This window comes from Salvelinus fontinalis, chromosome 4 (genome assembly GCF_029448725.1).
Source record: "Salvelinus fontinalis isolate EN_2023a chromosome 4, ASM2944872v1, whole genome shotgun sequence".
In the NCBI taxonomy this organism is placed as follows: Eukaryota; Metazoa; Chordata; class Actinopteri; order Salmoniformes; family Salmonidae; genus Salvelinus; species Salvelinus fontinalis.
The window spans coordinates 85,821,871-85,834,971 of NC_074668.1; the positions used below are offsets into that span (position 1 = coordinate 85,821,871).

The following is a 13,101-nucleotide window of genomic DNA, read 5'->3' on the forward strand; positions in this document are numbered from 1 at the left end:
TGGCTCCCTGACGAGGAAAGGCTGTGCAACCACTGCACAACAGCAGAACCTGAGACAGAGCTGCATTTCCTGACAAAATTTAAAAAACAAAAAACAATTAGAGTGTCATTTCCCCAATTTTGAAACCCTTATTGAAGGTTTCAAAGACCTTTCTGATGAGAATAGGCTACCCGTCCTGTTGGGGGAGGACGCAGAGAGCTGTGGGTTGGCAGCGCACTACATTGCTGCCTGCCATAAGATGAGGGACAGTGTCTGACAGACACTGGCAATATGTACATTGTTACATCATGCCAATAAAGCAAATTGAATAAGAGAGAGAATAAGAGAGAGAGAGAGCCACTAGCAGTACCAGAGGAAACAGGGGACAGGATAGCATACTGCCTATAACATGGTTAACTCACTCCTCTGTTACCCACCACACAGCTGGCTGATACCCACTATAGGGACAACCCCAACTACACTGTCGCTGGCTGATACCCACTATAGGGCCAACCCCAACTACACTGTCGCTGGCTGATACCCACTATAGGGACAACCCCAACTACACTGTCGCTGGCTGATACCCACTATAGGGCCAACCCCAACTACACTGTTGCTGGCTGATACCCACTATAGGGACAACCCCAACTACACTGTTGCTGGCTGATACCCACTATAGGGACAACCCCAACTACACTGTCGCTGGCTGATACCCACTATAGGGACAACCCCAACTACACTGTTGCTGGCTGATACCCACTATAGGGACAACCCCAACTACACTGTCGCTGGCTGATACCCACTATAGGGACAACCCCAACTACACTGTTGCTGGCTGATACCCACTATAGGGACAACCCCAACTACACTGTCGCTGGCTGATACCCACTATAGGGACAACCCCAACTACACTGTTGCTGGCTGATACCCACTATAGGGACAACCCCAACTACACTGTTGCTGGCTGATACCCACTATAGGGCCAACCCCAACTACACTGTTGCTGGCTGATACCCACTATAGGGCCAACCCCAACTACACTGTTGCTGGCTGATACCCACTATAGGGCCAACCCCAACTGCACTGTCGCTGGCTGATACCCACTATAGGGCCAACCCCAACTGCACTGTCGCTGGCTGATACCCACTATAGGGCCAACCCCAACTGCACTGTCGCTGGCTGATACCCACTATAGGGCCAACCCCAACTGCACTGTCGCTGGCTGATACCCACTATAGGGCCAACCCCAACTGCACTGTCGCTGGCTGATACCCACTATAGGGCCAACCCCAACTGCACTGTTGCTGGCTGATACCCACTATAGGGCCAACCCCAACTGCACTGTTGCTGGCTGATACCCACTATAGGGCCAACCCCAACTGCACTGTTGCTGGCTGATACCCACTATAGGGCCAACCCCAACTACACTGTTGCTGGCTGATACCCACTATAGGGCCAACCCCAACTGCACTGTCGCTGGCTGATACCCACTATAGGGACAACCCCAACTGCACTGTTGCTGGCTGATACCCACTATAGGGTCAACCCCAACTGCACTGTTGCTGGCGGATACCCACTATAGGGCCAACCCCAACTACACTGTTGCTGGCTGATACCCACTATAGGGTCAACCCCAACTGCACTGTTGCTGGCTGATACCCACTATAGGGCCAACCCCAACTGCACTGTTGCTGGCTGATACCCACTATAGGGCCAACCCCAACTACACTGTTGCTGGCTGATACCCACTATAGGGCCAACCCCAACTACACTGTTGCTGGCTGATACCCACTATAGGGCCAACCCCAACTACACTGTTGCTGGCTGATACCCACTATAGGGCCAACCCCAACTGCACTGTTGCTGGCTGATACCCACTATAGGGCCAACCCCAACTGCACTGTTGCTGGCTGATACCCACTATAGGGCCAACCCCAACTACACTGTTGCTGGCTGATACCCACTATAGGGCCAACCCCAACTGCACTGTTGCTGGCTGATACCCACTATAGGGCCAACCCCAACTACACTGTTGCTGGCTGATACCCACTATAGGGCCAACCCCAACTACACTGTTGCTGGCTGATACCCACTATAGGGCCAACCCCAACTACACTGTTGCTGGCTGATACCCACTATAGGGCCAACTTCAACTACACTGTTGCTGGCTGATACCCACTATAGGGCCAACCCCAACTACACTGTTGCAGGCTGATACCCACTATACAGGGCATTTGGAAAGTATTCAGACCCCTTGATTTTTTTCCTCATTTTTGTTATGTTACAGCCTTATTCTAAAATTACTTCAATCATTTTTCCCCTCGTCAATCTACACACAATACGCCATAATGACAAAGCAAAAACAGATTTTTAGAAATGTATGTTCATTTATTATTATTAAACTGAGCTCAGGTGCATCCTGTTTCCATTGATCATCCTTTATGTTTCTACAACTTGATTCGAGTCCACACCTGTGGTAAATTAAATTGATTGGCCATGATTTGGAAAGGCACACACCTGTATATTATGAGGTCCCACAGTTTACAGTGCATGTCAGAGCAAAAACCAAGCTATGAGGTCGAAGGAATCGTCCGTAGAGCTCCGAGACAGGATTGTGTCTGAGCAATCGGGGAAAAGTGCCTTGATCAGGGAGGTGACCAAGAATTTGATGGTCACTCTGACAGAGCTCCAGAGTTCCTCTGTGGAGATGGAAGAAACTTCCAGAAGGACAACCATCTCTGCAGCACTCCACCAATCAGTCCTTTATGGTAGAGCGGCCAGACGGAAGCCAATCCTCAGTAAAAGGCACATGACAGCACGCTTGGAGTTTGCCAAAAGGCACCTAATAAAGGACTCTCAGACCATGAGAAACAAGATTCTCAGGTCTGATGAAACCAAGATTGAACTCTTTGACCTGAATGCCAAGTGTCATTTCTGGAGGAAACCTGTCACTATCCCTACGGTGAAGCATTTTGTGTGGATTGATGAGGGAAAAAAACGTATTTAATACATTTTAGAATAAGGCTGTAACGTAACATGTGGGGAAAGTCAAGGGGTTTGAATACTTTCCGAATGCACTATAGTGCCGACCCAAACCCGTAGTGTGGAGGCTGATTCCCACTATAGTGCCGACCCAAACCCGTAGTGTGGAGGCTGATTCCCACTATAGCGCCGACCCAAACCGTAGTGTGGGGGCTGATTCCCACTATAGCGCCGACCCAAACCCGTAGTGTGGGGGCTGATTCCCACTATAGTGCCGACCCAAACCCGTAGTGTGGAGGCTGATTCCCACTATAGCGCCGACCCAAACCCGTAGTGTGGAGGCTGATTCCCACTATAGCGCCGACCCAAACCCGTAGTGTGGAGGCTGATTCCCACTATAGCGCCGACCCAAACCGTAGTGTGGGGGCTGATTCCCACTATAGTGCCGACCCAAACCCGTAGTGTGGAGGCTGATTCCCACTATAGCGCCGACCCAAACCCGTAGTGTGGAGGCTGATTCCCACTATAGCGCCGACCCAAACCGTACTGTGGGGGCTGATTCCCACTATAGGGCCGACCCAAACCCGTAGTGTGGAGGCTGATTCCCACTATAGCGCCGACCCAAACCCGTAGTGTGGAGGCTGATTCCCACTATAGGGCCGACCCAAACTGTAGTGTGGGGGCTGATTCCCACTAAAGGACCGACCCAAACCGTACTGTGGGGGCTGATTCCCACTATAGGGCCGACCCAAACCTGTACTGTGCTGGCTGATTCCCACTATAGGACCGACCCAAACCCGTACTGTGCTGGCTGATTCCCACTATAGGGCCGACCCAAACCTGTACTGTGCTGGCTCGAAATCAATACATTACCATCACCAGGTATATTGAAGCATCGTATTGCGTCTTCATATTGTGTGGAGGAAGGAAATCAACAAGACATAGTTCTAAGTTAGGTACTTTTATTTATGTTTTTAACACTAATTCACAAACAAAAAGACATCCTTGCAAGAAGAAAAAAAAAAAAAACAATTTCAACATAATGGTCTCGATATAAAATAACTGGATTCAACTTGTAGATTCTGTTATTGGAGACGGATTTATTTCATCATCCTCAAATTAAAAAGACAAAGAAAAAAAAAGAACCTAATTTTAAATTAATCTGTTTTTATGTTCATTTCAAAATCACATTTCAGAAATCACATTTTAGCAACTTGGTAATTGTTTTATAGCAGTAATATATAGAGGATTTAGTATGAAACTGATTCATATATATTTCTATATGCTTTGCAAAGCATGTTAGACAAAAGCATCACTGAGCTTCTTCATATTGTTACGCTAAGCAATGTGAGGCCCAAACGGAACCCTACTCCCTACTACACAGTGGACTACTTTAGACCTCCTGGTCAAAAGCAGTGCACTATATAGTGAATAACGTGCCATTTCAGACGCAACCTTAGACTTCTCCATCCATATAAATAGAGGGATTCGTAGTATCCCTAGAGAATGACATCCTGTTCCCCTAAAGAAGGGTGTTCTGTGTCTTTCTACTCCAGACCTGCTGAATTTCATTGTTACACCAACGTTGTTTATTAATCAAAGTAGTACAAAGCCATGAAAAAGATATCAGTGTAAAGGCACAAGAGACTTGCTCCACTCTCAGAGACCACTAAAATGAACCACGACAAGACAACAACAAAAAACACTAGTCAAATGAATACATCAGTCAACTTGGCCTGCCAAGTCTCCCCACTAGAGGGCACTCTCGCTCCAGCAACAGGAGACACTGCACCGCAAACACTAGGACACAGCCAAGGCCCCTTTCTAGAACCTCTGTCCAAAACTCCCAGCCTATGGTGTGTTTTTGCCGATCTGAAGGGGGACTGGATAGGTGTAAGCAATATGCAGATTGCTCCAAGTCATCAACATGTAGGCTGCCCTGATAGAGTCACTGTCTTAAACCTATCCTGTTCCTTCAGATCTGTGACCACCATAATGGTAGGGGTTAAGGTTCATGGTAGGGGTTAAGGTTCGTCTTAAGATTGGGCTACAGTGTTGTTTGCGAACACTCCTCGAATCAAATCCAGAATGTGCAGAGCCCCACATTCACCTTGTTTGTGTGGGAACAATGGCTTAAAGAGACTGCTTGAGAAGTGTACGATTCAGTGAAAAGAATGAAGATAAAGTTTGGACCTTCAGGGAAACAGTCGCTGTGCCCAATGGCCCAAGATGGAGGAGTCCTGCTCCCAAACTGAATGAGTAGGTGACTTCAGGGGGTTCCTGTTTGAAATGACCAGGGCATGGTTCTACACTTAACCATAGAACCTCAAAAGATGAAGACGAAAGACGGGAGGGAGTCGATCGCCACGGGGGAATGTGAGTTAACAGCGGACTTTGCTGCTTGTGTTTTCAGATCCGTTTCACTGCTGCGACGTCAGGAGGATAATCTAAGCAGTGGCCAATCCCCCCATCACACAAGACCCTATATCATGCTAAACCCATACAGTCCTAGAGGAGATTTACCTACATTCCATCTAAGAAGAGTTATCTTTCAGAGACTTGCCAGCTAGGCATTGAATATCCTGTTTCATGGAGCCTTAACACAGTAGTCAGGAAGAGAAAGGCCTGCATAGGCAGTTCATCATGCTCATGTTTTCAAAGGACATTAGTACATTCTATTGGTCACCAGCAACAGTATCCCACTGAGTCCATCACCTATGCTGAGGTTTATCCACCTAGCTAAGGTACAACCCATCGTCTACCCTCTCTATCTACCGTATATCTACTGTATATCTCTGTCCACCCACAACACTTGGTCTTAGTTCTGTTGAAACACACAAACCAATCTAGACATATAGGGAGGATTATGTTTGAACACTAACATGGATCTCTTCCCACACAGACACACACAATCCCAACACACACTCACACTCGCCAGGCGCCCACAGGGGCCACAGCGGGGGGGTGCTCTGTAGCTGGGGCTGTGTGAATGGTGGATTTGAGTCAGCGGGTAGTGTTCTGTTGATGCTGAATGGACTTTTAGCAGACAAACTCCTGTCTCATGCGGATGATCTGCAGCAGGGCGGCTTGGACGTCCTCATCCATGTGGCCCTGAGAGAAACAACAACAGCTTTGAGATCATCCACTTGTCCCCTACTTCACAGTTATGGCAGCAGTGTGGGCTATGGTCCAGTCTTACTGGTGTCGTCAGCAGTGTGGGCTATGGGCCAGTCTTACTGGGGACGTCAGCAGTGTGGGCTATGGGCCAGTCTTACTGGGGTCGTCAGCAGTGTGGGCTATGGGCCAGTCTTACTGGTGTCGTCAGCAGTGTGGGCTATGGTCCAGTCTTACTGGGGTCGTCAGCAGTGTGGGCTATGGGCCAGTCTTACTGGTGTCGTCAGCAGTGTGGGCTATGGTCCAGTCTTACTGGTGTCGTCAGCAGTGTGGGCTATGGGCCAGTCTTACTGGTGTCGTCAGCAGTGTGGGCTATGGGCCAGTCTTACTGGGGTCGTCAGCAGTGTGGGCTATGGTCCAGTCTTACTGGTGTCGTCAGCAGTGTGGGCTATGGGCCAGTCTTACTGGTGTCGTCAGCAGTGTGGGCTATGGGCCAGTCTTACTGGGGTCGTCAGCAGTGTGGGCTATGGGCCAGTCTTACTGGTGTCGTCAGCAGTGTGGGCTATGGGCCAGTCTTACTGGGGTCGTCAGCAGTGTGGGCTATGGGCCAGTCTTACTGGTGTCGTCAGCAGTGTGGGCTATGGGCCAGTCTTACTGGGGTCGTCAGCAGTGTGGGCTATGGGCCAGTCTTACTGGTGTCGTCAGCAGTGTGGGCTATGGGTCAGTCTTACTGGTGTCGTCAGCAGTGTGGGCTATGGGTCAGTCTTACTGGGGTCGTCAGCAGTGTGGGCTATGGTCCAGTCTTACTGGGGTCGTCAGCAGTGTGGGCTATGGGCCAGTCTTACTGGGGTCGTCAGCAGTGTGGGCTATGGGCCAGTCTTACTGGGGTCGTCAGCAGTGTGGGCTATGGGCCAGTCTTACTGGTGTCGTCAGCAGTGTGGGCTATGGGTCAGTCTTACTGGTGTCGTCAGCAGTGTGGGCTATGGGTCAGTCTTACTGGGGTCGTCAGCAGTGTGGGCTATGGGCCAGTCTTACTGGTGTCGTCAGCAGTGTGGGCTATGGGCCAGTCTTACTGGGGTCGTCAGCAGTGTGGGCTATGGGCCAGTCTTACTGGGGTCGTCAGCAGTGTGGGCTATGGGCCAGTCTTACTGGTGTCGTCAGCAGTGTGGGCTATGGGCCAGTCTTACTGGGGTCGTCAGCAGTGTGGGCTATGGGCCAGTCTTACTGGTGTCGTCAGCAGTGTGGGCTATGGGTCAGTCTTACTGGTGTCGTCAGCAGTGTGGGCTATGGGTCAGTCTTACTGGGGTCGTCAGCAGTGTGGGCTATGGTCCAGTCTTACTGGGGTCGTCAGCAGTGTGGGCTATGGGCCAGTCTTACTGGGGTCGTCAGCAGTGTGGGCTATGGGCCAGTCTTACTGGTGTCGTCAGCAGTGTGGGCTATGGGTCAGTCTTACTGGTGTCGTCAGCAGTGTGGGCTATGGGTCAGTCTTACTGGTGTCGTCAGCAGTGTGGGCTATGGGTCAGTCTTACTGGGGTCGTCAGCAGTGTGGGCTATGGGCCAGTCTTACTGGGGTCGTCAGCAGTGTGGGCTATGGGCCAGTCTTACTGGGGTCGTCAGCAGTGTGGGCTATGGGCCAGTCTTACTGGGGTCGTCAGCAGTGTGGGCTATGGGCCAGTCTTACTGGGGTCGTCAGCAGTGTGGGCTATGGGCCAGTCTTACTGGGGTCGTCAGCAGTGTGGGCTATGGGCCAGTCTTACTGGGGTCGTCAGCAGTGTGGGCTATGGGCCAGTCTTACTGGTGTCGTCAGCAGTGTGGGCTATGGGCCAGTCTTACTGGGGTCGTCAGCAGTGTGGGCTATGGGCCAGTTTTACTGGTGTCGTCAGCAGTGTGGGCTATGGGTCAGTCTTACTGGTGTCGTCAGCAGTGTGGGCTATGGGTCAGTCTTACTGGGGTCGTCAGCAGTGTGGGCTATGGTCCAGTCTTACTGGGGTCGTCAGCAGTGTGGGCTATGGGCCAGTCTTACTGGGGTCGTCAGCAGTGTGGGCTATGGGCCAGTCTTACTGGGGTCGTCAGCAGTGTGGGCTATGGGCCAGTCTTACTGGTGTCGTCAGCAGTGTGGGCTATGGGTCAGTCTTACTGGTGTCGTCAGCAGTGTGGGCTATGGGTCAGTCTTACTGGTGTCGTCAGCAGTGTGGGCTATGGGTCAGTCTTACTGGGGTCGTCAGCAGTGTGGGCTATGGTCCAGTCTTACTGGGGTCGTCAGCAGTGTGGGCTATGGGCCAGTCTTACTGGGGTCGTCAGCAGTGTGGGCTATGGGCCAGTCTTACTGGGGTCGTCAGCAGTGTGGGCTATGGGCCAGTCTTACTGGGGTCGTCAGCAGTGTGGGCTATGGGCCAGTCTTACTGGGGTCGTCAGCAGTGTGGGCTATGGGCCAGTCTTACTGGGGTCGTCAGCAGTGTGGGCTATGGGCCAGTCTTACTGGGGTCGTCAGCAGTGTGGGCTATGGGCCAGTCTTACTGGGGTCGTCAGCAGTGTGGGCTATGGGCCAGTCTTACTGGTGTCGTCAGCAGTGTGGGCTATGGGCCAGTCTTACTGGGGTCGTCAGCAGTGTGGGCTATGGGCCAGTCTTACTGGGGTCGTCAGCAGTGTGGGCTATGGGCCAGTCTTACTGGGGTCGTCAGCAGTGTGGGCTATGGGCCAGTCTTACTGGGGTCGTCAGCAGTGTGGGCTATGGTCCAGTCTTACTGGGGTCGTCAGCAGTGTGGGCTATGGTCCAGTCTTACTGGTGTCGTCAGCAGTGTGGGCTATGGGCCAGTCTTACTGGGGTCGTCAGCAGTGTGGGCTATGGTCCAGTCTTACTGGGGTCGTCAGCAGTGTGGGCTATGGGCCAGTCTTACTGGTGTCGTCAGCAGTGTGGGCTATGGTCCAGTCTTACTGGGGTCGTCAGCAGTGTGGGCTATGGTCCAGTCTTACTGGGGTCGTCAGCAGTGTGGGCTATGGTCCAGTCTTACTGGGGTCGTCAGCAGTGTGGGCTATGGGCCAGTCTTACTGGGGTCGTCAGCAGTGTGGGCTATGGGCCAGTCTTACTGGGGTCGTCAGCAGTGTGGGCTATGGTCCAGTCTTACTGGGGTCGTCAGCAGTGTGGGCTATGGGCCAGTCTTACTGGGGACGTCAGCAGTGTGGGCTATGGTCCAGTCTTACTGGGGTCGTCAGCAGTGTGGGCTATGGGCCAGTCTTACTGGGGTCGTCAGCAGTGTGGGCTATGGGCCAGTCTGTAGGGCTATGGGCCAGTCTTACTGGGGTCGCCAGCAGTGTGGGCTATGGGCCAGTCTTACTGGGGTCGTCAGCAGTGTGGGCTATGGGCCAGTCTGTAGGGCTATGGGCCAGTCTTACTGGGGTCGTCAGCAGTGTGGGCTATGGGCCAGTCTTACTGGGGTCGTCAGCAGTGTGGGCTATGGGCAGTCTTACTGGGGTCGTCAGCAGTGTGGGCTATGGACCAGTCTTACTGGTGTCGTCAGCAGTGTGGGCTATGGGCCAGTCTTACTGGTGTCGTCAGCAGTGTGGGCTATGGGCCAGTCTCACGTGGGGCTCGCTCAGCAGTGTGGGCTATGGGCCAGTCGTCAGCAGTGTGGGCTATGGGCCAGTCTTACTGGTGTCGTCAGCAGTGTGGGCTATGGGCCAGTCTTACTGGTGTCGTCAGCAGTGTGGGCTATGGGCCAGTCTTACTGGTGTCGTCAGCAGTGTGGGCTATGGGCCAGTCTTACTGGGGTCGTCAGCAGTGTGGGCTATGGGTCAGTCTTACTGGTGTCGTCAGCAGTGTGGGCTATGGGCCAGTCTTACTGGTGTCGTCAGCAGTGTGGGCTATGGGTCAGTCTTACTGGTGTCGTCAGCAGTGTGGGCTATGGGCCAGTCTTACTGGTGTCGTCAGCAGTGTGGGCTATGGGTCAGTCTTACTGGTGTCGTCAGCAGTGTGGGCTATGGGCCAGTCTTACTGGGGTCGTCAGCAGTGTGGGCTATGGGCCAGTCTTACTGGGGTCGTCAGCAGTGTGGGCTATGGGCCAGTCTTACTGGGGTCGTCAGCAGTGTGGGCTATGGGCCAGTCTTACTGGGATCGTCAGCAGTGTGGGCTATGGGCCAGTCTTACTGGGGTCGCCAGCAGTGTGGGCTATGGGCCAGTCTTACTGGGGTCGTCAGCAGTGTGAGCTATGGGCCAGTCTTACTGGGGTCATCAGCAGTGTGGGCTATGGGCCAGTCTTACTGGGATCGTCAGCAGTGTGGGCTATGGGCCAGTTTTACTGGGGTCGCCAGCAGTGTGGGCTATGGGCCAGTCTTACTGGTGTCGTCAGCAGTGTGGGCTATGGGCCAGTCTTACTGGGGTCGTCAGCAGTGTGGGCTATGGGCCAGTCTTACTGGGGACGCCAGCAGTGTGGGCTATGGGCGAGTCTTACTGGGGTCATCAGCAGTGTGGGCTATGGGCCAGTATCAACAATAACATTTATTTTCAGATATATTATTTGTCTTCAGGAAGTTGCTGGGCAACAAAAATGCAAGAGATGCCAGGGAGGCCTGTGTGTTATTTTACTTTAACTAGAAATGACTAACTAAAAGAGACACACTGACCTGTGCTGCACTGAGGAGATGAGTTCTATAAATTGAAACCACCTCTCTGTGTTGACTCTCAGCATCCTGTGAAGAAAGGAAAGAGCAAGAGAGGGAGAGGGAGAGGGAGAGGGAGAGGGAGAGGGAGAGGGAGAGAGAGAGGGAGAGGGAGAGGGAGAGGGAGAGGGAGAGAGAGAGAGAGAGAGAGAGAGAGAGAGAGAGAGAGAGGAGAGAGGAGAAGAGAGAGAACAAGAGATATGATGAGTACAGGCCCACTATGGGCTGACCTGGCAGACACTACACAAAGGGACTCCGTCTGCCTGGCCCCACCTTACCACGCACCTCTGAAATACGCCCGTCTTTCACAGCAAAATAGATGGCATCCATATTTTCCTGAAGACTGCCAACATCGAACGACAGAGCCAAGAAAGCAAACTCCAAATCAAAACGTGGCCCAACCGTGGGTTCACATCAGAGCATGAGTAATGACGTTTTCAGGATTCTAATATGGACCTCATTTTCTTTTCATCTGGGTTCTGGCTAGCCGCTAGACCCGACTTCAGAAAAAGTACACCAGTTCATTCTCTGCCTCCATCATTTCAAAGGCTCATAGTGAGCTGACAGAGAGGAAGGCAGAGGTCGTCCTTGAAAATCAGGTGCACAGACAGTTGTTTTGTTCAGTCTCGCATAGTTTCCAGCTCAGCGGTAAATGGGCTGTAATACCACACAGCGAGAGTGTTACTGGAATTATACGACAGACAAATAGTCTTTGGTATGTAAGAGCACTGACACAGATGTTCTGTCTGATGTACGGATAGATCCACAGGGAACGGGTTCATTTACAGTAACTAACTGTAGGAGGAGGATCAATCATGTCTGGACCAAACCTCTATGTCATCAAGGTAATTAACGAAGATAATGACATCCCATTATCGGTAACTAACGCTGGACTGAAAAAATGCTTTCCTCCTGACTAACGAGTCCATTATGTTTGGAGCCAGAGAGTACTGAGTGACTGATTATGGTGTTAGTGCAGCGTATTGACATGACACCATGTTATAGGTCTGTCATGAGTATAAAATGTCAATACAATCAAGTATGTACACTATGTCGGCAAGTCAATTGTTACAGCTTCACACAATTTAAGGGACCACAACAGAAATAAGTCTTGACTTTGTGTCATCCCTGACAAGTTTTAAAATGTACAGGTATGTTCTGTGTGTATGTTTTAAACTGTCAAATAAGGGCAATGTCACAGAAATGCTAGGTCAGCTACAACTGGCTGCCATCCACTACATCTGCAGTGTGTGTGTGTGTGTGTGTGTGTGTGTGTGTGTGTGTGTGTGTGTGTGTGTGTGTGTGTGTGTGTGTGTGTGTGTACACACTCACAGCCAGCTGCTGCTGCAGGCTCTTGATCTGGGCCTGGAGTGTGTCGATGTGCTGCATCTGTCTCTTATTGGGTGCAGCGTTGCCAGCGTAGGCCAGCTGGGACAGACCGTTGAGGGCCTGCTTCAGTCTCTCCACGTCCGTCAACAGCTCGCTGATCTGAAACACACAAAGCTGTTAGCACCAGAATATACAGAACTATCTACATGTTTAGAAAACCTCATATCAACGGACCAAAGTATTGCCAGAAAAAACACCAAACTTCTTAACAGAACTAAAAACGGAGAAATTTACATCTTACCAAATGTAAATACAGTCAAAAGTTGCGACACCAACTCATTCCAGGGTTTGTATTTTTACTATTTTCTACATTGTAGAATAATAGTGAAAACATCTAAACTATGATATAATACATATGGATTCATGTAGTAACCAAAAGTGTTAAGCAAATCAAAATGTATTTGAGATTCTTCAAAGTAGCCACCCTTTGCCTTGATGACAGCTTTGCACATTATTGACATTCTCTCAACCAGTTTCATGAGGTAGTCACCTAGAATGCATTTCAATTAACAGGTGTACCTTGTTAAAAGTACATTTGTGGAATTTCTTACCTTCTGATTGAGACAATCAGTTGTGTTGTGACAAGGTAGAGGTGGTATACAGAAGATAGCCCTATTTGGTAAAAGAGCAAGTCCATATTATGGCAAGAACAGCTCAAATAAGCAAAGAGAAATGACAGTCCAATCAGGAAAATGTCAAGAACTTTGAAAGTTTCTTCAAGTGCAGTCGCAAAAACCATCAAGCGCTATGATGAAACTGGCTCTCATGAGGACCGCCACAGGAAAGGAAAACCCAGAGTTACCTCTGCTGCGAGGATAAGCTCATTATAGTTAACAGCACCCTCAGATTGCTGCCCAAATAAATGCTTCATAGTTCAAGTAACAGACACGTCTCAACATCAACCGTTCAGAGGAGACTGCGTGAATCAGGCCTTCATTATCGAATTGCTGCAAAGAAACCACTACTAAAGGACACCAATAA

The 13,101-nt window shown here is 50.7% G+C and overlaps 1 protein-coding gene across 2 annotated transcripts in view; it reads right to left on the reverse strand.

Annotated features, from left to right (window-relative positions):
- Nucleotides 1-3,906: 3,906 nt before the first annotated feature.
- LOC129854557 (uveal autoantigen with coiled-coil domains and ankyrin repeats protein-like) overlaps nt 3,907-13,101 on the reverse strand; it is an 83,953-nt gene continuing 74,758 nt past the window's right edge. For both annotated transcript variants that reach the window (XM_055921766.1, XM_055921767.1), the window contains exons 17-19: nt 12,064-12,219; nt 10,696-10,761; nt 3,907-6,072 (exon numbers count right to left, since the gene is read on the reverse strand). In XM_055921766.1, the coding sequence (XP_055777741.1) occupies nt 6,001-6,072; nt 10,696-10,761; nt 12,064-12,219 (294 nt within the window). In that variant the 3' untranslated portion in view covers nt 3,907-6,000. The remainder of the gene's footprint in view (nt 6,073-10,695; nt 10,762-12,063; nt 12,220-13,101) is intronic.